The sequence below is a fragment of the Myotis nattereri genome (assembly GCF_964212035.1).
Source record: "Myotis nattereri genome assembly, chromosome: 13".
Taxonomy (NCBI): Eukaryota; Metazoa; Chordata; class Mammalia; order Chiroptera; family Vespertilionidae; genus Myotis; species Myotis nattereri.
Genome location: NC_138088.1, coordinates 19,745,326 through 19,768,374, shown reverse-complemented (window position 1 = coordinate 19,768,374; position 23,049 = coordinate 19,745,326). Strand labels below are relative to the sequence as shown.

Here is a 23,049-nt window from a genome sequence, read left to right as displayed (position 1 = left end):
AGGCTGGGCACGGGCAGCGCAGGGAGCATTCACACCCTCACGGTGGGGTCCCTTCCTCCCCTGGGACCCCCTGCTCTCATTCACGGCTAATCATTCTCTTTACCCCCTTCTCTTCTGTCTGCCACCCTCTTCCCTTGGCCCTGCGCCCTCCCTGCCGCTGTCCCCTTGGCCCTGCCCTGGTCCTGGCACCAGGTGGACAGAGCCATCACTGCCTGTGCTGAGCTGCACGACCTGAAGGAGGTAGTGTTAAAACACCAGAGGAAGCTGGACCGTGTCCGGCCCGAAAGCCCGGCCCAGGTGAGGCGTGGAGGACGGAGAGCAGCCGCGTTTGCGTGAACCCGCAGCCTCATGTGTCAGGCCTGTGCGCTGGCTTCTTTCATCCTGACGGGTCCGGTGCTGCCTCTCCCAGGAGGAGAGCGGTTGGCCGAGGAAGGGGCGAGGGGGGCGGGATGCAGGAAGGACGGAAGGAAGAGGGAAGTTTACTTTCCCTGACCAGGTCCCCTCGCTGCAGAATAAACAGGATGGAGGAAGGGGCTGCCGGCGGGGTGCTGGGCCCCTGGACCCAGATGCTTCCCAGAATGCTCGTGGCTCTCCCCAGATAAAACCTTGGCCCTTCTCCAGGACGTCCGGGGCTGGGTCCAGCCTGCCCCCTCCGGGAGCGGGATGGCTCTGGGCTGTCTCAGCAGGCCTGTCCCCACTCTCTGGGGAGAGGACGCTGGGCAGTGTTTGAAAACGGTGCTTGGAAAGAATCTGAAGCGGCAGAGCCTTTTTCTTCTTTAACACTTTAAAAGCATCTTTAAAAAGCAGCGTTAGATTATGGAAAATTAAGGAATCAGAGAAGGAAACGCTAATAATCCCAGCAGAGCCGCCGCGAGCACTCTGGGCCGGGCTCTTTCATCTTTCATGTTCTTGTGTAGGCTGCCCCAGCACGCCGTGTGCATCCTGCGTGTTTTGTTGGTCTTTCCCCTGCTCATGCCTGCCCGCGGTCACTGAGAGTGTTCTGGGCTGTGTAGCTTAAGCCCATGGCGTGGTTCAGCATCATTGGGCTGACAGGTTAAGCGGATGCTGGCCCGGGTCCAGTCCTGGCTCTGCCACGCACAGGCGTGTGGCTGTGGGCGCCCGGCCACGGATGGTAATGACCCACAGGGCTGTTGGGAAGAGCAGGTCAGATCAGACCCAGCGAGCACTTAGCCGGGACCTGACACCGGCCGTGTTCCCACAGGTCACCGGCCATGGTTTATGACAGGCCCCTTCGCGTTGCACAGTCGAGTCACTTCTCATTCCCTATCCTTGTCCACACTGTTGTGTCTGTGACAGCGGGCTTTCACGCAGGTGGGATTTTTCTCCCTTAGTCTGGAGTAGGTGCTGGGACACGGCGGGCCCGGGCCCGACACAGCCCACCGCCTGCTTTGGTGAATGCGTTTTCCTGGGGCTGGTCTCGCCCCCTCGCCCTGCGCTGTCTCTGGCTCTTCCGCTGCAGCGGCGGCGCTGAACAGAGACCGGCAGCCTGCAAACCTGGAGTCCTTACTGCTCGGCCTTTATAGACGTAGTCGTTTGTTGACCTCTATCCTGGTTCCCAGAGATGGAATTAAACTTCACCCAAGGGTCTGGCCTTTCTCTCGGGTCCGTACCCGTCTCCCTTGCCCTCCTGAGGCCAGTGCTGACCCAGCAGGGGAACCTGATGGCTGAAGGCGAGAGAAGGACCCTGGGGAGTCATGCCCCACTGACAGCCCCACCCAGAGTGCTGGGCTGGGGTTAGGACCCTGGTTTGGGGACCCAGCTCTGTGACTTTGAGCAAGACCCTCATTTCTCTGACCCTCAGTTTCCCCTTTCTAAGTAGGTAGCGCTGTCATGAGGGCCTTTTTGTTTTCTTGTAGGGAGGGTCCCAGGCAAAGGGAGGTGAGGGCCTCTGGCTCAGGGGAGATGCTGGTACACGTGCTGCTTCAGCACAGAGGGGGTGCTGCCCTCGTGGAGGCGCTGGAGCCATCGGGGAGCCCCAGCCTGTCTCTGGGCTCAGAGCCTGTGCGGGAGGCAGACCCCGCATGGGGAACTGTAGTGCCTGCCGAAGCCACCGCAGCTCTCCCTGCACCTGGGTTACCTGCTGCAGGGGGCAGGGGAGATGCTTGGGAGGACTCCCAGCTGGCAGAACTGTGTGAAGGGAGAGGTAGACTGTCTTCTGGGATTTCTGAGGCTTAACTCCTGCCCTTCCTGGGTGGGTTGTGGGGTCAGAGCAGCCCCATCTTTACCTCCCCAACCTCCCTCCTGTCCCCTCCTCTCAGGGAAGCAGCAGCCAGCAGGGTGTCCGGCAGAGGGCCCTGCAGAGCCTGGAGCGATACTTCTACCTGATCCTGTTTAACTACTATCTACATGAGCAGGTGGGGCCCGGGGTGAGAGGACCCTGCCCTTCTCCGGGCCCCTCCAGCCTCCCACAGTGACAGGCATGGGGTCAGCGAGGGCCCCTGTGGGATTAGGGAGCAGAGTTGGGGACACGTATGTTGGTTTCAGAGGAAGGCAGGTGTGGGGGATGCAAGGGGAGACCCAGGTAGGGGGTGGTCCCTGAGCAAAGGGAGGACCCACCTCTCGCCCCTGGGCCCCGTCTTGGTACCCTTAGCCAGGGCTTTGGGGCCCAGAAAGATCTTCTTTGGACAGCCTGGTCCTTGCTCCCCACCCTCTCCTCCATGCCCTGGGCCATCATGGGTGTTTCCTAGGACTCCCCCACTCTGGGGCAGGTAGGGAGAGCTCAGGGTGGCCCTGCGCCCCTGAGCTCCCATCTCTCTTTGCCTTGGGCTGCAGTACCTGCTGGCTTTTGCCCTCAGTTTCAGCCGCTGGCTGTGTGCCCACCCTGAGCTGTACCGCCTGCCTGTGACACTGAGCTCAGCGGGGCCCATGGCCCCTGGGGACCTCATCGCCAAGGGCTCCCTGGTGAGTGTGGCTGTCTGCCTGGGGAAGTGGGAATGTGTGGGGGCTGGCCTTTGATTCCTGCGGGGTTCAGGGAAGCATCACCCTCATAGAGGCAAAGGGGTGACAGCCAGTGGGCATGGAATCTTCTTGTGAGTGTCATGGGGTCAATCTCCTCCGTCTCACACCGAGGGGTCTGGGCAGGGCGTCAGGAGACCTAGTTCTAGAGTCTTTGCCACCAGCCTCTCCCCTGTGCGCCTCGGCGTCCTCATCTGGAGAGCGGGCCCTGCCGGTCTCCTTGCCGGGCAGCGACGAAGCTCTGAGTGTGAAGTGCTGTCCCTCCTTCCGCTGCCCCTGGGGCTGGTTCTGAGCCTCTCAGTGCTGCTGTGAGTACCAGGCTTGCTGCTCTCCCTACAGAGGGCGGACGATCTCGTCTCCCCAGACGCACTCAGCACCATCAAAGAGATGGACGTGGCCAACTTCCGGCGGGTGTCCCGAATGCCCATCTACGGCACAGCCCAGCCCAGCGCCAAGGTGACCCCCCCAGCCGGCCTGGGCCCATTTGTGGGGTGGGGAGGGGAGGGGGAGCCCTTCTGCTGACCTCCCTCCTGTCCCTGCAGGCCCTGGGGAGTATCCTGGCCTACCTGACCGATGCCAAGAGGAAGCTGCAGCAGGTCGTTTGGGTCAACCTGAGGGAGGAGGCTGTGCTGGAGTGTGACGGGCACACCCACAGCCTGCGGTGGCCTGGGCCCCCCATGGCCACTGAGCAATTGGAGGTGAGGCCCTTCTGCCTTCTACACACCTCTAGCTTGGAGGCCTTCTGGGGAGTTGGCCTGGGAGGGTCCGTAGAAGGTCCTATTGTACAGGTGGAGAAACTGAGGCCCCCAAAGGTCAGGGAGTGGCTGATTCAGGATTCCTGCCACGGCCACCTGCCTGGCTCCGGGTCTGGTTTATGATCCCTGAGGCTCAGGAAGGGCAGGCATGGGTCCGGGCAGCCATGGGTCCGGAAGCCAGGCCTGGTCCTGGCCCTAGCAGACTCTGGTCTTTCAGGTCTGGCTTGGAGGCTGCCTCAGTGGCCTGTGTGCCCTCTGTCCCACCCTCCCTAGAACCTGGAGACCCAGCTGAAGGCCCACCTGAGCGTGCCTCCCGCAGGCGCGGAGGGCCCACGGACCCACAGGTTCCAGACGTGCCTCACCATGCAGGAGGTCTTCAGCCAGCACCGCGGGGCCTGCCCCGGCCTCACCTACCACCGCATCCCCGTGCCAGACTTCTGTGCCCCCCGCGAGGAGGTGAGGGGCCAGGCAGGCAAGGCTGCTTCCCCTCTGGCCTGGGCCTTGGCTGTGACCAGGCTCTGCTGAGGGACTGGGAGCTTGTGCCACAAGGTTTTAGATTTGGCTCAGGTGGTTTATTCACATCCCTTCCCAGCTTGGCATTTGCATGCCCGTGTGTGTGTACATGTGTGTTTATTCTATGTTGTAGGTGTGTATGAGGGTGAGCATGTCCATGGTGTTGGTGGTATATGTGTGTTGGGGGACTGGAGTGGGTGTCATGTGGAGTGGGTATGTGCGTGTGGTGTGTGTATCTTAATGGTGTCTGTGATGGATGTCTTACCTTTCCTGGGGGACAAGTGTGGAGAGTGTGTCTTTTGGGGAAATATGTGGCGTGGTGTGTGTCTGGGTTTGTGGAGGAGGGTGTTGTGGGATGCTGTGTGTCACTGAGGGGGTTTGTGTGCGTGTGGCTTCTGTAGGTTTGTGACGTATGTGTCTTTGTGGATGTCTGTGTAGTGTGTGTTTAAGGTGCATGTGTACGTCCGTGTGGTGTGTGTGTCCAGCGTGTGTTGTGTGAGGGTCGCTGTGTGCCTGTGATGCCTCGGTTGTTTGGGTGCCGTGTCTGTGTGGGTCTCTGCAGTGTGCGGAGGGGGGCCTGATAGGAGGCGGTGGGGCCTGGGTTTCCTGTCTCACTTTGTTCTGTGGGTCTGGTTGTCTGTAGTTTGTCGCCCCCTGGTGGCCGTGCGCTGCAATGATCCGCTGCGGTGGGGAGCTGGGTTGTTGGGGGCACCTCAGATGTGGGCAGCAGAGCAGGGGGTCCGTGCGTGGCCTGGGGCGCAGCACATCGGAGTGCGTGCACATGTGCGTGTTCTGCCTGGTGGACGGCGGGCAACAGAAGCCCAGATTTGTGCATGTGTCTGTCTGCTCAAATGTCCGTCCCGGTCCTGGGTGGGGATTATGCTGCACACGGGCTGTTGATGTGCACGTGGTCTTGTGTGTCCTGCAGTGAGTTGAGTGTGTGTATACAGGTTGTGAGCCTGACACAGAGCCTGGCATCGGGTGAGCACTCCCTTTTTGGGGGGGGGGTGCCACCCCGGGAGTCTGTGCAGCCAGGAGCACCCACTGACTCAGACCTTGGTCTCCCCACGCAGGATTTTGACCGGCTGTTTGAGGTCCTGCGGGGCGCCCTCACCAAGGACTCGGGCTCCGGCTTCGTGTTCAGCTGCCTCAGCGGCCAGGGCCGGACCACGACGGCCATGGTGGTGGCTGTGCTCGCCTTCTGGCACGTCCGAGTATGTGAGGCCAGTGTGAGGGCAGCGGTCCGCCCAGGCAGCATGGGCACTGGGTGCCTGGGGACGCTGGCGGTGCCAGGAGGGTGTAGGGGTAGAGCTGATGCCTGGCATGTCCACCCATCCTGGGCAGAGGGCAGTGGGGCTGGCAGACCCCTGGCAAGGGGCTCGTGGCATGAGGGAGAAGGGCAGCCTGGGAAGGAGTGCGCCCATCCCAGCAGCTGTCCTCCCTCAGGGCTTCCCCGAGTTGGTGGAGGAGGAACTCGTGAGTGTGCCTGATGCCAAATTCACCAAGGGGGAGTTTGAGGTGAGCACGCCTGATACGGTCCCCGGGGGTCACCTGGGGGAGGGAGAAGGCACGTCTTGCTGGCAGGTCGGGAGGAATTTTCAGAGCTCTTAACGCTGTTTCCTTCTTCCACCTCATCACATCAGTGCTTCTCTGTTCCCATTTCACAGATGAGCAAACCAAGGCATGGGGCAGCTTGGCTCTGGGGCCCTGGCAGATGACCATTGGGGATGAGGGGCCTGGACCCCCCTCATCCGGCCTAACCCTATTGCTGGGCGACTGTATGCCTTGAGGGAGTCCACTGGCCACCTTCTTGTCTGGGTAGCATTGGCAACCCCCTCATAGGCACCTGGGACCCAGCTGTGGTTGGCGACTTTGGTGTGGGGCTCTAGCCTGCCCAACCGCAACCCCATTTCAGTTCAGGACACTGGATGGACGGCCACTGACATTCCCCGTGTATTGTACACCTACCGCAAACATGTCGTCTTCCTAGACACCTCCAAGTAGGTGGCCGTGTGTCCCTCTTACAGGTGGGGATGTGGAGTTCAGAGTTGGCACGTGGCTGCCTGGTGTCAGGGTTGTGGTTGGCTCCTGCTTACCTGGCCAGCCTAGCCACGCGCCCTCCCTGCTGGCCTGCCACCCTGGCTTCCATGCGGGTCCTCACACTCCAAGCTCTCTCAGCTTCCGGGCCTTTGCATATGCTGTTCCCTCATCCTGGCCCTTTCTTCTCTTTATTTTTCACGGATGCTCTTCTTTTTATGTTTTTTATTGTGGTAAAATATACATAGCATAAAATTTACCATTTTAACCATTTTTAAGTGCACAATTCTGTGGCATTAAGTATGTTCTCCTTGTTGCACTACTATCACCACCATCCAGAACTTTCTCATCATCCCAAACTGACGAACCATTCAACAGTCACTGCCATTCCTCCCTCCCCCCAGTCCCTGGTAACCACTGTTCTATTTTCTGTCTCTGAATTTGATTATCCCACGTGCTGCATGTGAGTAGAATCATTTATAATACAGCACTTAATAGTAAGTACTTGCCATTTTGTGTCGGTGTATTCCACCTAGGATAATGTCTTCAAGTTCATTTATGTTGCGCATGTATTAGAATTTCCTTCCTTTGAAAGGCTGACAAATACTCCATCGGATGCATATGCCACATTTTGTTTATCCATCCACGTTTGGCTGCTGTGGATAATGCTTCCGTGAGCATGGGTGTACCAATATCTGTTTGAGTCTGCTGTCAATTCCACAAGTGGAATTGCTGGGCCATATGGTAGCTGTACGTTTAACTTTTGAGCACCTGCCATACTGTTTTCCACAGTAGCTACACCATTTTACGTTCCCACCTGCAGGACGCAAGGGTTCCAGTTTCTCCACACCCTTGCTAACACTCCGTTTTCTATTTTATTTTAATGACATCCATCCTAGCGAGCCTGGAATGGTATTGCATTGTGGTTTTGATTAGCATTTCTCTAAGAATTACTGATGTTGAGCGTCTTTCATGTGCTGTTTGGCCATTTGTATATCTCCGTGGGGAAAGGTCTGTCATGTGCTTTGCCTGTTTTTGATTTGAGCTGTTTCGTGGTTGAGATGTAGGAATTCTTTTTACGTCTGGATATCAATCCCTCATCAGCCATGTGACTTGTGTTTTCTTCCATTCTGTGGGTTGCCTTTTTACACTGTTGATAGTGTCCGTTTTTTGGCAAAAGTTTTAAAATTTAATGTTCAGTTTGTCTATCTTTTCTTTTGTTGCCTCATGTTTATGTTGTCACGTTCAGGGGGTCGCTGTCAAATGCAGTGTCATGAAGATTTTCCTCTGATGTCTTCTAAGAGTTTTATAATTTTAGCTCTTTGATCCATTTTGAGCTAAGTTTTGTATGTGGTGAAGGTGGGGGTTCAAGTTCATTCCTTGGCATGTGGACACTCAGGTTTCCCAGCACCATTTGTTGAAAAGAATGCCCTTTCCCCACAGAGTGGCCTTGCCTCCTGGTCACAAGTCACTTGATTGTATCTGTGAGAGTTTATTTCTAAGTCGAATCCTGCGTCTTCATGTCAGTCAAATGTGATCTCTTTTTACTCACTCCCAGCGTTCTGCTAGGAGCTGTGTGCACTCTCTTCTTCACCCTTCACAGCCCCAAGAGCTAGTGCCCTTGCTGCTCCCAGTTGACAGGTGAGAAACGGAGGCACAGGGAGCTAAGCGCATCACCCTGGACCAGTGGTCGGCAAACTCGTTTGTCAACAGAGCCAAATATCAGCAGTGCAACGATTGAAATTTCTTTTGAGAGCCAAATTTTTTAAACTTAAACTATATAGGTAGGTACATTGTTATTAACTTAATTAGGGTACTCCTAAGGCTTAGAAAGAGCCACACTCAAGGGACCAAAGAGCTGCATGTGGCTCTCGAGCCGCAGTTTGCCGACCACGGCCTTAGACCCTATCGGAGAGGTGACGGGGCTGGGGCACAAGCCAGGGAGTGGACCGCAGAGCCTGTGTTCCAAAGTTATTTGACCTGAAGATGCCCCTAATCCCCGTCCTCACCCATCCCAAGACATTTCCCTGTCTAGACCAGCTTTCTTTGCAATCAGTTTGGGCCTATTGAGCCCACAGTCTGGCAGGGAGCATCAAATATAATGTGAAGAGGGCTGGAATAGGCATGGGTTCTGAGGGCCGAGGGTGCAACCTGGGGAGCCCAGGAGGGCTTCGTGGAGGAGGTGACATTAGAGTACCTTTTAGAAAGATGAGTGAGTTCGTGGGTGAGGAGGATTAGTATGCAGAGGAGACCAAGCGTGCAAAAGAGGGAGTCTGGAAAGGACTGGAGCTGTTTAAGGCTGTGATTGGCAAGAGTGAAGGAACTGGGGCTGAGGTGGGAGGACCTAGATTGTGAGGACTCAGAAGGGCTACACTCAGTGTTTGACCTTGACCTTGAGGCTAGCAGGGAGGCAGAGGAGGTTGTGATCATTGGGTGTGGGTGGGGTTAGTTGTGTGGAGGAGGGAGTGGAGAGGAGAGGCGGGCCTGAGTGAGGAAGGGCTGTGGGACCAGCAGGAGAAGCTCAGTCTCCTTGGTAGGTCTTGGCCAGGAAGGCACCCAGGATGAGCTTGGGTTTCTGGCTGGTGGTGGTGACAGCCAAGGAGATGAAGGTCCCTGGGGAGGAGCGATTTAGGGGAGAGGCCAGGAGTCCCTTCATTGAAAAAACTGCAGCTTTCTCCCACTTACGTTCTCACAGGCCCTCTCTGGCTCCCAGAGAGGAGGCGGGCCGCCACCGTGGGATGAGAGGTGATGGAGACCTGGGTTGGTGCTGGCGGTGGGGTTGCCTGATCGACAGATTTGCCGGGGGATGACCTGGCGGAAGAGCCCTGCCCTACAGAGGGGCCCTCACAGGCCTCAGTTTCCCAGGAGTGAAGGGGGGCTTACATCAGATGAGGGGGATCCAGGCTGGGTTCCCCGTAGCTGGGTGTCCCCGAAATGCCTGTGGCCCCTGCAGGGTGAGAGCAGAGCCCGCTGGGCCCCCACATAGGCTCATCGCATGCATCGCCTGCTCTACCCACCCCACCAGCCTGCGCACACAGCTTTCTGTTTTGTAGATAAGAGTCCGGAGAAGGTTTTTTTGAAGCAAGGTTTCTACCGCTTAGGAAAGCAAGCACCTTGGGAGCCCTGGCCTCAGAGGTGTCCAGGAGCCCTTGTCCCCAGCCCCACCGGAGAACTGGGGTCAGGGCCTGGGCCTTGAGCCAGGTGGCCCTGGTGTGGGGTGAGCCCGTTGTTGAGGGTGAGCCCCCCGCCCCCTGGCACCTTGGTCTTCTCTCTGCTCAGCCCCCCTCCTCTGGCGCAGGTGGTGATGAAGGTGGTGCAGCTGCTGCCGGACGGGCACCGTGTGAAGAAGGAGGTGGACGCAGCGCTGGACATAGTCAGCGAGACCATGACGCCCATGCACTACCACCTGCGGGAAATCATCATCTGCACCTACCGCCAGGTGAGCCCGCCTTAGCCGGTGCACGGCCCCGGATGTGGCCGCTGCGGGCGTGAGGTGGTGAGGCGTCCCTGGGGACCCTCGTGGGCTCTCTCGGTCACACCACCGCCGGCTGGAAGCAGAGGCGACCCCTGAAATGGAAACACGCCCGGCCCCAACAACCCCCAGCTTGATTCTGGAACAGCTGGCGGAGTGTGTGCAGGGCAGCGGGTCCGAGGCTCCACCGCTGCCCCTCCCTGGCCCAGCAGCCAACCAAACTGACGGGACCAGAGGAGCACAGAATGAGGCCGCTCCCAAGGCCCCAGCTAGATTGTGTCTCTTGTTTCTTTTGGGTCTTCATAGCGGGATGGTATGTTGCCACTGGGTGGCAGCCATGTGCTAAGAGACAGCTCCTCTGGCTTTCAAAGGATACGGAGAGTGCAGAGCACGGAAGCTTCCAGTTCCCTCTGTAGCTGGAAGCTCAAGGGGTTGAAAGGGATGCCTGGCCCTGCTTCAAGCATCACCCCCACACACCCACTTCCTTAGGCATTCTAGGTATCTCACCCCCCCTCACCTCCAAAGCTGACCACCCTTCCCTCCTCTGAGCTCTGCAGCCATGGGTGTCCATTGCGAGGCGCAGAGGGTGGAGCAGGGAGCACCGAGGGGAGAGAGGAGAGGTCCCACAGAGCTGACCTGGTACAATCCCAGCGTAATGAGGGCTGGGGGAGGCACTTCTGGCCGGAGGGGCTGCATGGGCAGAAGCCAGGAGGCTGAACGGCGCAAAGTACATGCAGAAGTAGTGGAGGTGCCGTGGTGCCCATGAACACAGTTGTGTTGGAAGCTCTCAGAGACGATGCTGGACGGGTAAGGTGGCTCTAACGCTGGTGGCCATAGAGAGGGAAGGGTGCCGTGGTTGGGGCTGTGTTTAGCAGCGGATGCCCCTGCTGCCTTTGGACTGTGGAGTGTTTCAGTCTGGAGGCAGGAGGAGGAGCCGGTGGAGGGCCCTCCCCCCTCCCACCACGCCCACCAGCCCCCTATTCCAAAGGCCGGGATGGTGCTGACCTTCCCCGCAGGAGGCTGGTGGTGGTGGTGGCTGCGGGTGGTGGTACCCAAGCAAGATGTAGAGTGATTGTTCAGTGTGGCCACCAGGTGGCCCCGGCGAGCTGAATGTGGACCAAACTCTCAAGGGGCTGATGAAGGCAGGGGCCTCCGACACCTAACGCAGCCCTTCTCACCCGGCTGCGTAATGATGCACCTGGGAGCTCTAAGAACTACCCATCACTGAGCTCCATCCCCAGCGAGTCTGATTCAGTTGGTCTGCTTGGGGCCGGAGGATGGATCTTTTACACAAACTTTCCCTTGGTGAGTCCAGTGTACCGGCAAGGTTGAGGACACCAGACCCTCTAAGCAGGGGTCCGCTGCCCCAGTGAACGCCAGGGTCTCCTGGAGGTGCGTTAAGATGCGTGTTGCTGTACCCCACCTGGTCTCTGGTTCTGTGGGGCTGGGTGTCCAGCAGGCTCCCAGACGATGCTGGTGCTCCCGGTCAGGCATGGTCCTTGTCCATCTCGGGGGGAAGCAGCTGGGATTTTTGCTGCGATGAATGTGTAAAGCAGTTTGGGTAGTGTTGCCATCTGAACAACAGCCACTTTTCTGATTCATGAATGGAGATTTCTTCCATTTATTTAGGTCTTCTTTAATGGCCTACATGTTTTATAGCTCCCAGAGTGTAAATTTTACACTCCTTTTGCTAAATTTATTCCTGCTTTATTGTACTTATGCTTGTGGGGAGTCGGCACGGCCATGGCATACTCAGCCCCAGGATGCCTTATGTGCTATGCCAGCTCAGCCTGGTTCAGTGACCCTGAGTGGGGGGGTGAAAGGATTGAGAAAAGACAGACAAGATAATGAAAGCTGGGTCTCGGTGGGACACTGCTCCCTGATGAGGAGACAGTGCCAGCGCCCACAAGCCGTGCCTTTATTTTGTCGCAGATGCCACGAGGCAAAGTAGGGGCATGATCACGTTGTTTACAGCATTCTTGTGAGTTTCAACCCTACTCAACTACATGCACCTGAACTCTAGCACAAGGCACGTGGGGCCACGTGTTCAGACCATAGGTTCAAGCTTACAACCATAGCTGTTGGCTATAATTGTGCTGGGAGGGCCCTGCCCTCCAGCTGGGACTTGCACGTGTCAATGAGAGGACCCTGTCCTTTCATTAGTCCGAGGCTTGAACCTAGCCAAAACGCTGTAGCCATGCCCCACATATGCTATTGTAAATAGAATTGGTTTCCTTATTTCATGTGTTAGTATGTTCATTGCTATGGTATAGAAATAGAATTGATAAATATGTATATTGATCAATCTTGCAACCTTGCTAAACGTGTTTATTAGTTCTCATACTTGTTTGTCTTAGTGAATTTCTTAGAATTTTCTATATACAAGATCATGTCATCTACAAATGTAGTTTTACTACTTTCTTTCCAATATGGGTGCCATTTGTTTGTTTATTTATAAATATGTTTTTCTTGATGTTAGAGAGAGAGGAAGGGAGAGGGAGAGAGAGAGGGGAAAACATCAATGTGAGAGAAAAACATCTGTTGACTGCCTCCTATACAACCCCTACTGGGGATCAAGCCCACAACCCAGGCACGTGCCCTGACTGGGAATCCAACCTGTGACCTGTTGGTGCATGGGATGATGCTCAATTAACCAGCCACAGTGGCCAGGCTGGGTGCCTTTTACTTAATCTTCTTGGCTAACTGTCCTGGCAAGATCTTCCAGTACAGTGTTGAGCAGAAGTGGCGAGAGCAGACATCCTCGTTTTGTTCCTGATCTTTGGGAGAAAGCTTTTAGGCTCTCACGATTAAGTGGGATGCTAACTGTGGGTTTCTCTTAGACACCCATTCTTAGTGTGAGTGTTTTTGTCTTTTTAATCCTCACCAGAGGATATATTTCATTGATTTTTAGAGAGAGAGGGGGAGAGGGAAACATCAATGTGAGAGAAACATCAGTTGACTGCCTCTCGTATGCCCCCTGACCTGGAGTTGAACCCACAACCTTTTGGTGCGTGGATGGTGCTCCAACCAACTGAGCCACCTGGCCAGGCCTTGAGTGTTTTTTCGCGAGTAGATGTAAAATATTTTTAAAATACTTTTCTATGTCTCTTGAGATGATTATATGGTTTTTGCTCTTTGTTCTATTGCTATAGTGTATTATGTTAGTTGATTTTTGGATTTTAAACCAACCTAGCATTCCTGGGATAAATCCTACCTGGTCATGGCAAGTGATCTTTATATATTTTCTGCATTAGGTTTGTTGCGGAGTTTTTGCGTTGGACTCATAAGAGATATTGACCTGTAGTTTTTTTTTTTTTTTTTTTTTATGATGTCTTTGTTTGGTTGGTATTAGGATGGTACTGGCCTCATAGCTTGTCACCCTCCCTTTCCCAGGACGGGGGACTGAAGCACAGAGAGGGTGCGAGGTCATCACAAGCACATAGTTAGCTTGGGCTGGCATAACAAAGGACCACAGACGGCATGGCCGAAACAACAGAATTCTACTTTCTCACAGTTCAGGAGGCTGGAAAGTCCAAGAGCAAGGTCCTGGCTGACTCAGTTTCTAGTGAGGACTCCTCCTGGCTTGAGTACCGCTGCCTTCTCTGTGTCCTCATGTGGCCTTTCCTAGGTGCGTGCGTGTGGACAGAGAGAGGCGAAGGGGAGGCGGTGGGGCTCTCTGGGATCTCTTCCTTTATGTTTTAAAATATATTTTTATTGATTTCAGAGAGGAAGGGAGAGGGAGAGAGAGAGAAGCATCAGTGAGAGAGAACCTTTGATCGGCTGCCTCCTGTACACACACAACTGGGGATGGAGCCTAAAACCCGGGAATCAAACCCGTGATCTCTGTGTTCATGGGTTGACGCTCAACCATTGAGCCACACTGGCCAGGCCTGTTCTCTCCATTTTCGCATTTGAGGAAGGGAGACCCGTGGGCATGCCAGGAACACACAGCTAGTGGGAGACAGGAGGAGAGTGAGCCGCCAGACCCCGACCCCAGACGAGGCCCTCTTCACCTGCCACACTGCCCCTCAGAGAGCGGGTTAGAATCTGATGATCAGATCTGGATGGAACGTGCTCACCCAGCGCGCAGTATGTAGTGGGCCCTGGACGCGTCGGGCCCACGTGGGTGCCGGGCAGACTGCAGGTTGGAGAGGCCGGAACGCCAGTGCCCTGGCCACCATTCCTGGGCCCCTTCTATTTCAGGGCTCCATCTCAGTGGGCAAGGAGGTCTTGCCCGCTGCACCACAGCTAATGACAGCCTGGCCTGCCAGGCCATTTAAAAACAGCTCCACTATTTTTACCGGCAGGAGGTGGCTGGCCTGTCCTCCTCCCCGGGCAGTGCCAACATGGGCGATTGTCAGGAAACCAGGGCCTCGATGGGAAGACGGGTCATTCCTCAAATCACAGACTTCGATGGGGCAGGATGTGCCCACGGAACCTTCCGGGGAGTGTCAGGCGCCACCTACAGCCCGGGGTCTGAATTTAGAGATAATTCTACCCTGCCTTGCCAGTGGGCTCAGCGGGAATCGCTCAGCCTCTCCACCGTGACTACCGTGCAGACCCGACCCTCCGTGGGGTCTCGGCCGCAGGCGCGTCCCCGTGGGAGCGGGGGCGCCGGGAGGACGGCTGGTGTGGCCTGTCCAGGAGCCAGGCCGGAGCTGAGGACATTTCTTCTCAGCTGTTGCATTGGAAGGAGTTTACATGGCTTTGCCTGGTGGGACCACTGGTGATTTCCTTTGCTTCTAAGGAAATGGTTTAAAGGGGCCCCAGGCCTCTGGATGGAGTTTGGGAAGCAGCATGAGGGATGGGGTGAGGCCCCGTGCGTGCAGCCTGTGTACCTGTCCATAGCCGAGCAGAGCTGCACTGTGCTGGCCGCAGCTTGTATTTAGGTCAAATCCTTTTATTTTCTGTCCACTGCCTAATTCTAAACAAAGTTGGTGGAGTGTTTAAAGCAGCGGTTCTCAACCTGTGGGTCGCGACCCCTTTGGGGGTCAAACGACCCTTTCACAGGGGTCGCCTAAATACATCCTGCATAACAGATATTTACATTACAATTCATAACAGTAGCAAAGTTACAGTTATGAAGTAGCAACGGAAATAATGTTATGGTTGGGTCACAACATGAGGAACTATTTTAAAGGGTCGCGGCATTAGGAAGGTTGAGAACCACTGGTTTAAAGCAATAAGCATCCTGATCTGTCTCCCAACCCCACCCAGCAGCAACCCTGGGGCCATTCCCAACCTCAGATTCGCCAGAAGCCTTCACTACCCCTTTGTCTGAGGGTCCGGCTCAGCCTGGCCCCTGGGTGCGGCTTCCATCCTCCCCCTCCCCTGCTGCTATGAGCTCCTCCCTCTGTCTGCCTGGAGAGACCTCCCTCTTTAACACCTTTCCTCCCCCTCACGGGGCACCTTTCTGCCCCCTTTCTCCTAACCCACCTCAAGCATGACTTCCTCTTCGATACCCTCCCCAGTCTAGCTGCCTGCCCTGCCTTGATCCCATGATCTGGCCTTCTGGGTGCTTTGTATCTGTCTCCTGGTCCCCCTACCCCCTCACCCCAACCACCGCCACCCGCGTCTCTGTGGGCAGGGCCTGTGCCTGTGTGCCATTGCCCTGCCTCCTGTTCCATGAACGAGTGGGCCTGTGGGGTTCTCCATGGTTCCAGGTGCTTCCTCGTACCTTACTTGCCTGAGCAACCCCACCTCCTGGGAGCGCTGAGAGTTTAAAGGGCAGAACCAGGCCCAGAACCAGCTCATGTCTCCTAGGGAGTCAGAGCCCTGGCTGTCCTGGGCCCTGTCCCTGCCCACCTTCCACCCTTGGCCCATCCCCGAGGCCTGTGGATAGGGGGTCAGTCACCGTCCACTCCTGCAGCCCGGGAGCTAAGACGGGAGAGGCACGAAGGCTGAGCTCTCTAAGGCAGAAGTGGGAGGTGGGGGCCACAGGCCCCCAAAGCAGGCCCCCTGTAGCTCCTGGTTTGTAGGACTGTGGCTGACTCATGTCTGGGGGCGGGGGCACCTGGGAACCTTCCTGCAGCAGCTGGAGGCTGACCCGGAGGCTGCAGTGTGTGTGTGTGTGTGTGTGTGTGTGTGAGTGTGTGTGTGTGTGCAAGGAAAGGCTCCTGGCTGTAGCCCAGTGGGTGGGGGACCATCTTTCCTGGTCCCGGAGGCCTGGGCTGGCTGTGCCCTCCCAGGAGCCCGATGTGCCAGAAGCCCGAGGGAACAGCCCCTGTGCCTCATCCTCTTCCTGGAGCGGAGACAGCTGCTGTGGGCCCTGGGCGGAGACCGGGGGCCGGTGCAGGGAGGTGTGGTGGTGTCTTCAGGGTGGGCAGCAGCCTGTGGTCGGGGGAGGACACCGGCAGGAGGGGGCAGAGACCTGCAGGGAGAGCGGGGCTGGCCCTGGCCTGCCGCTGACCCCTGCACAGAGAGGAACCTTGAGGGGCCCCTGCCTCCTGCATTCACCCCCAGGCGTCTTCTGTTAACAGGTCCCACCAAACCTTCATGCGCCCAGAGCTGGGGCCACGGTGCCCCCTCTGAGCTGAGGGGGGGCGGTCCAGGCTGTGTCCGCAGTCAGGGCCGCGAGAGCTTCACCTTGCTGACCACTGTCCAGGCCACTGATCAGAGACCTGATGAGGGAAGGGCCTGACGGAGCGTTCCCGTGGCAGCCTGTCCTTGTCTGGTTGCCCTCAGAACAGTGGTTATACTTCAGTGAGGGCGTGGGGTGCAGGGAGGCCAGGTGACCTGTCCTCACCGCCCCGTAGGAAGTGGGTGTCGGACGCCCTGGGCCTTGCTGTCTGAATCCCTTCCTCCCAGCTCCACCCGGTGCTGCGGGCAGTTGAGGATGTGAATGTGTGTGTGTGTGTGTGCACGTGTGTGTGCGTGCGTGCTCAGGGGGTTTGTGTGGTATAGGAGTATCTGTCTGTATGGTGTGAGTGTACACGGTGTGTGTGAGAGCGCATGAGTGGCTGTGTGGGGGTGTATGTGGTATGTGTGTATGTGTGTATCTGCGTGGTGTGTGTGTGGTATGGTATGTGTGGGGTGTGAGTGTGTTGGTGCATGTGGGGTGTGTATGTGTGTGGTATGTGTGTGTGAGGTGTGTATGTGATATTAGTGAGTGTGTATGTGTGTGGGGTGTGTATGTGAATGGTGTGAGTGAGTGTGTGGTATGTATGTGTGTGCTGTGAGTGAGTCGTGTGTGTGGGGTGAGTAAGTGGTGTGAGTGTATGTGTGTGGTAAGTGTGTGGGCTGTGTGTGATGTGTGTGGTGTGAGTGTGTATGGTGAGTGAGTGTGTGGGTTGTGTGGTGTGAGTGTGTGGTGAGTGTATATGTGTGGTGTGGGTGTGTGTGTATGTGTGGTGTGAGTGAGTGTGTGGTGTGAGTGGTGTGATGTGAGTGTGTGGTGTGAGTGGTGTGGGTGTGTGGTGTGTGTGGGTGTGAGTGTGGTGTGTGGCGTGAGTGTGTGGCGTGAGTGTGTAGTGTGTGTGGTGTGTGTGAGTGTGGTGTGTGTGGGGGGTGTGTGTGGTGTGAGTGTGGTATGAGTGGTGTGAGTGTGTGGTGTGAGTGTGTGGGGTGTGTGTGGTGTGAGTGGTGTGAGTGTGTGGTGTGAGTGGTGTGAGTGGTGTGAGTGTGTGGTGTGAGTGGTGTGTGGTGTGAATGTGTGGTGTGAGTGGTGTGATGTGAGTGTGGTGTGTGTGGTGAGTGTGTGGTGCGTGTGTGTGTGGTGTGTGTGGGTGTGAGTGTAGTGTGAGTGGTGTGGCGTGAGTGTGTAGTGTGAGTGAGTGTGTGGTGTGTGAGTGTGGTGTGAGTGAGTGGTGTGAGTGGTGTGTGTGGTGTGTGTGGTGTATGTGGTGTGTGTGTGTGGTGTGTGGGGTGTGTGTGTGGTGTGTGTGGTGTGAGTGTGTGGTGTGAGTGTGTGGTGTGAGTGTGTGGTGTGAGTATGTGGTGTATGTGGTGTGTGTGAGTGTGTGGTGTGAGTGTGTGGGGTGTTGGGTGTGTGTGGTGTGAGTGGTGTGAGTGGTGTGAGTGTGTGGTGTATGTGGTGTGTGGGGTGTGTGGGGTGTGTGTGGTGTGAGTGGTGTGAGTGAGTGGTGTGAGTGTGTGGTGTGAGTGTGTGGGGTATGTGTGGGGTGTGTGGGGTGTGTGTGGTGTGAGTGTGTGGTGTGTGGTGTGAGTGGTGTGAGTGTGGTGTGAGTGTGTGGTGTGTGGGGTGTGTGTGGTGTGAGTGAGTGGTGTGAGTGTGTGGTGTGAGTGTGTGGTGTATGTGGTGTGTGTGAGTGTGTGGTGTGAGTGTGTGGTGTGTGGGGTGTGTGTGGGGTGTGTGTGGTGTGAGTGTGTGGTGTGGGGTGTGTGTGGGGTGTGAGTGGTGTGAGTGTGGTGTGTGTGCTGTGAGTGTGGGGTGTGTGTGGTGTGAGTGGTGAGTGTGTGGTGTGAGTGGTGTGAGTGTGGTGTGAGTGTGTGCTGTGAGTGTGGGGTGTGTGGTGTGTGTGTGGTGTGAGTGGTGAGTGTGTGGTGTGAGTGGTGTGAGTGTGGTGTGAGTGTGTGGTGTGAGTGGTGTGAGTGTGGTGTGAGTGGTGAGTGTGTGGTGTGAGTGAGTGTGAGTGTGGTGTGTGGGGTGTGTGTGGGGTGAGTGTGGTGTCAGTGGTGTGTGTGGTGTGAGTGAGTGTGGGGGGCACGTATGTTGGGTGGGTTGGACCCCTGCTGACTCCCACCCGGCGCCCTCTGCAGGTGAAGGCAGCCAAATCGGAGCAGGAGGCCCGGAGGCTGCAGCTGCGGAGCCTGCAGTACCTGGAGCGCTATGTCTACCTGGTGCTCTTCAACGCTTACCTCCACCTGGAGAAGGCGGACTCCTGGCCGATGCCGTTCAGCACCTGGATGCGGGAGGTAAGAGAGGCGGGAGGCGAGGCTGCCTGGAGAGTTCCCTGTGGACGGGAAGCCTTCTCACCTCTCACTCTTCTCTTTGGCTGAGATTTTGTCTCATTTGACCTGGGGTCGCCAGCATGGTGTCTGCGCTTGGCAGGCAGTCAGTAAGTTTGACGAGTGGATGAATGGATGGCTGAATGCGTGAGGCGGCGGGAGGGGACCGGGCGTGTGGGTCAGGCAGGCCCCTGCTCTGTGTGTCCCCAAGGCCAGCCTTGCCCGGCCTCTTCATGCCCATTAGGTGCTCAGCCCTCACCCACTCTGCAAAGGGCAAGACGCATGGTGGCCCAGCCCCTGCCACCTTCCAGTGTGGCCCTGGGCAAGTTAATTAGCCCCATTAATGTGCTGCCTTCAGCATGAACATGGACATACATTGCTACTGTTGGCACCACCTCAGAAGGGGGGGTGAGGGCTCCGTGAGATGCACAGTTCCCTCTGCCAGGTGCTGTGCGAGCAGGTGACTTACAAGGTGACTGTTGCCCTCCCGTCTGCAAGGAGGGGCTGAGCACAGACAGGCTAGGACCTGGGTCACAGTCAGCCTTGGAGCCAGCCTTTGGCCCAGGACACCGCCCTCCAGGCCCACTCTCCGCTTGGCCTCCAGCCCTTCCTGGTTCCTCCTCCGGCTCAGCTGTGCTGGAGGCAGAGCTGCCACCTCGTTACCTCTAGGCCAGGTGGCCTCCTCCCTCCTCGGCAGTGCGGCCTGTAACTGCCCCTCCACCGGGGCGCTGGCCTCCTGACCTCCCCGCCTGTCCTGGCGGTTCTGATCTGGATCGAGTCTGCACTAGCCCCGGAGGGCAGGCAGGTGGGACAGCAGGAGGCTGGGACCCCAGCCGGAGTGGACATTGGCAGGGCACGGGCTGGGGTCAGAGCTGTGAGGGATCGGGGGCAGGGCGGCCACGCAGTGCCCGTGGCAGGAATGGTGGTTGCTGGGCCGTGTGCTGAAGGAAAAGCCTTGGGTGTGGCCCTCGTGTGTTGAGTCAGGAGACCTGATGGGTGTGCGTCACTCCAAGGCCATGTTGGGCCCCTCTGAGCGGACCCGGGCTCAGCTTCCTCTCTGAGCCCCTGGGTAGGTGGAGGTGGTGGGGGACCCAGGACACTTCCGCTTGGGTTTTGCTTGGAGATTGAGGGGAGTTGGGGGCTGGGAGGGGCTTCACCCCCCCCTGCTGAGCCTGGGTGTTGGGTGATGGGGGAGGTCAGGGAAGGAGATAACTGTGGGTCCAGTTAGGAGTGTGGGGTTCTAGCCTCAGGGTCCCTGTCTCCTGGGGATGAAGGGCAGGTGGGGGTGAGGGTTACTTGGGGACCTTTGTTCTGAGTGGACCTTGCTCTTTCCCACCCCCAGGATGATGGGGTGAGACAGAGGCTCCTTGTGAGAGGGTTTGGGTCTAGTGTCAGGGCCTGGGCCACTGGGCAGCAGAGGGTGGAGCGTGTCCAGGGAGGCCCACAGCCGGAACTCACAGCCAGAGGCTCTTGCTGGCTCCGGGGTTCACGCTGCCTTCCTCAGCGCCCCCTGCAGGCCCACCTGAGTGCTCGCTGCCTGGCTCCTGAAGGTCCCTGTGGGAGCAGCAGGCGTGGTCTCCTGTGCTGCTCTGGCTGCCTGGCTGCCTGCCGAGCGCTTGCGGTGCTTGTGGTGCTTACGTAGTCCTCCACGGCGCTCCCGGCAGGTAGAGCCTGCTCTCCCCACTGTGAGGAAAGTGAAGCTCAGAGCGATTAATGGTCAAAACGCAAACTTGTGCAGTTCGCTGGGGCCCCAGCCAGAGTGCTGAGCTGGTAGGAGGCAGCCCTGGGCCGCAGGCTCGGCCGTGTGCTCCGGAGCCCAGAGCGGGAAGGAAGTCATGAAGGGGGCAGGGGACCCGAATGACACCCTCCCTCTCCTGGGATGCAGCCCCATCTCTTCTGTCCTCTCCAGGTGGCGTCGAAGGCTGGGGTCTACGAGATCCTCAATCAGCTGGGCTTCCCCGAGCTCCAGGGCACGGAGGACCAGCCCTTCTCCAGGCTGCGCTGCCGGTGGCAGGAGCAGAGCCACAGCCTGGAGCCCTTTGCCGCCGGGGACTTCCTGTAGGACGGTTCCCCTGCCCCGTCCCCCCGCAGGGCCCCATGAAGGCTGGAGGTGCCCTCACTGAAGTGGCCCTGAGCCGACAGTTCCCCAGCTTCCCAGAGAGCCTGGGGCTGGGTTGGGACCCCTTTTTTGAAAGGGCTTTTTATAGGACAGTGAGCACGCAGTCAGACCTGTGAATGACAGCGTGAGAGCAACCCTCAGGAGGGCCCAGTGCGGGCCTTGCAGCCCTCCAAGCAGCTCACTCCCCAAGTTGCCAAACAAAGCTACTGGCCACGGCCACTGCCATCCTCTCCCCTCCCCTCCCAGCAGGTCTGGCGGCCCCTGTGCAGAGCAGCCGGCCAGTGTGGGTTTCCTCTTTCTTTCCTTCCCTGCTCTCCCTCTTGGCTTCTCCCCTTTAGCCTCCTGGCACTGCCCTCGGGGCCCCTGGCTCCCTGGGAGGTGGACAGCACTCTGGGTGGCTTTGTGACTTTAAAGGCAGCTTTAGTTTTCTTGCCTCTCGTGCCCGTCTCCAACCTGGAGACTTCAAGAAGTACAACCCCATGGCGTGGTGGGTGCCGCAGAGGCCGAGGCCTCTCCTGCCACCCCACCCCCTCCCCCGGGGGTGCTGGCAGGACTGTGGAGTTTTCTAAGGAGCCGGAAACACCAGGGAGTCCCTCTCAGGGGAAGAAAGGCTTCCGGGAGGTGGAGCAGCCCCATGGCAGAAGCCAGCTCCATTTGCCTGGGAGCCCGGGTGGGTGGTGCTGAGTAAGCCAAGCACCCAGCCTGGGTCCCTCTGCACCTCCTCCCGCCCCACAGGCCCCAGCCGGCCCATGCCCCACCTGCTGCAGCAGGGACCCTCGGGTGCGGCGACTTGAGTGAGCAGTGGAGCGTGAGCGTGGGCTAAGGGTGGCCTGAGGGGTCCCCTGGATTGCAGACCATTCTTGCCGAGGACCCCTGAGCTGCCTTCCGGTGGGAGCAGACGGGGCCAGGCACTGCTGACGTAGAGGGTCTGCTGTGTGCAGACAGCGGGAAGCTGCTCGGAAGAGGCGGGGAGGCAGGGGTGCTGAGCTGAGCCTTGCAGCTCTTCCTCTGGGGCCGGGGCCTATGGATACCCAGGGGCTGCCCAGTGGGGAGGCTGGGCACCTGGCCTGCCCGTTGTGGCCAGCGGGGCCTCTCTGTGGTTGCGTGCATGCACTTCTATGGGAGGACAGGTGGTCGTGTCCCTGGTCGAGGTATTTGAAAAGGGGAGAAGAGGCTGAAGTGGCTCATAGCTACCTAGAATTGGAAACTATTTGACCATCTTGGCTGATTTCCTTTTGCAGAACTACTGTATGTCTGTTCACTACCTTTCCAGATGGGGTGTTTTTGTCTTTATTATTTTTGCATGTATTAAAAAGTTTTAGTTTCTTTGCAGACAAGGTCTAGGTGAGGGGTCAGAGATCAGGACTGAACTGGGCGGGAGACTCTGTGTCCTCATGGCTGGCCCTGACTTTCAGCTGTGCTGGGACCACTTGCCGGTCACGTCACCGCTCTGCCTCAGTCTCCCCATCTGCAAATGGGGGAAGAATACTTGCCTACCTACCTCACAGGGGTGTTGTGAGGATTCATTTGTGACTTTTTTTTTTGTACAGAGCTTTTGAGCATTAAAAACAGCTAAATGTGAAGTGCGCCTGGCTGCTGGTTTGTGTTAGTGTGGAGCAGGGGTTCGAGAACTGATGCCCGCTGGGGTCCCCGCTCCTCCAGAGCAAGGGCAAGTGGGTGGGGTGAGGGAGAGCATCTACCCTGAGGGGTCCCCAATCTCAGAAAAGGTGGCTTTCTTCCTAGACATCCCTTTCCTTCTTTCACATTTCCAGTTGTGCCTTCCCATGTCACTCAGGGTGCCCAGAGCTGTCATGCTGAGCCCTTCCTTGAAGAAAGCATCATCACAGGCGAATTCACACTAAAGTGTGAAGGACTGCTCTGTCCAGGGAAATGAGACAGGGTGGACTTTCAGGGGCTATGAAGGAGGGTGGACCTCAGCCTCCATTTCCTCCCCCTACCAGGTTCTGCTGGGCCCCTTCAGGGGCCTGGGTGCGTGAACATTTGCATTGGAAATGGGTGTGTAAAGAGGCAGTGGGGGGAGTGAGGCAGAGAGCTCTGACCCTGGCCTCTAACCAGACTCTTCCAGGATCAGGGGAACGAGGCCCTGTGGGATGTGGTTCTGAGGTCAGCTGGGGAGGTCAGAATGGAACTCAGAGCCCCCATGGAGCTGGAGTTGGTCATCTTTCCAGGCTCTGGGGGGGGGGGGGAGGCCTCCGGGGCTTATTTCATAGCACGTCGTTATTTCCTATGATGCTTCGTGTGGTTTCTGA

At 57.5% G+C, this 23,049-nt stretch overlaps 1 protein-coding gene across 1 annotated transcript in view; it reads left to right on the top strand.

Moving 5' to 3' along the window:
- Positions 1–22,362, top strand: part of PALD1 (phosphatase domain containing paladin 1) — a 67,934-nt gene extending 45,572 nt beyond the window's left edge. Inside the window, exons 10-20 of the mRNA XM_081104921.1 lie at positions 193–297; positions 2,280–2,375; positions 2,794–2,922; positions 3,316–3,432; positions 3,519–3,674; positions 4,005–4,187; positions 5,318–5,458; positions 5,691–5,762; positions 9,580–9,720; positions 18,472–18,627; positions 20,570–22,362. Coding sequence (XP_080961047.1) covers positions 193–297; positions 2,280–2,375; positions 2,794–2,922; positions 3,316–3,432; positions 3,519–3,674; positions 4,005–4,187; positions 5,318–5,458; positions 5,691–5,762; positions 9,580–9,720; positions 18,472–18,627; positions 20,570–20,722 — 1,449 coding nt within the window. The 3' untranslated portion in view covers positions 20,723–22,362. The remainder of the gene's footprint in view (positions 1–192; positions 298–2,279; positions 2,376–2,793; positions 2,923–3,315; positions 3,433–3,518; positions 3,675–4,004; positions 4,188–5,317; positions 5,459–5,690; positions 5,763–9,579; positions 9,721–18,471; positions 18,628–20,569) is intronic.
- The last annotated feature ends 687 nt before the right edge of the window (positions 22,363–23,049 follow it).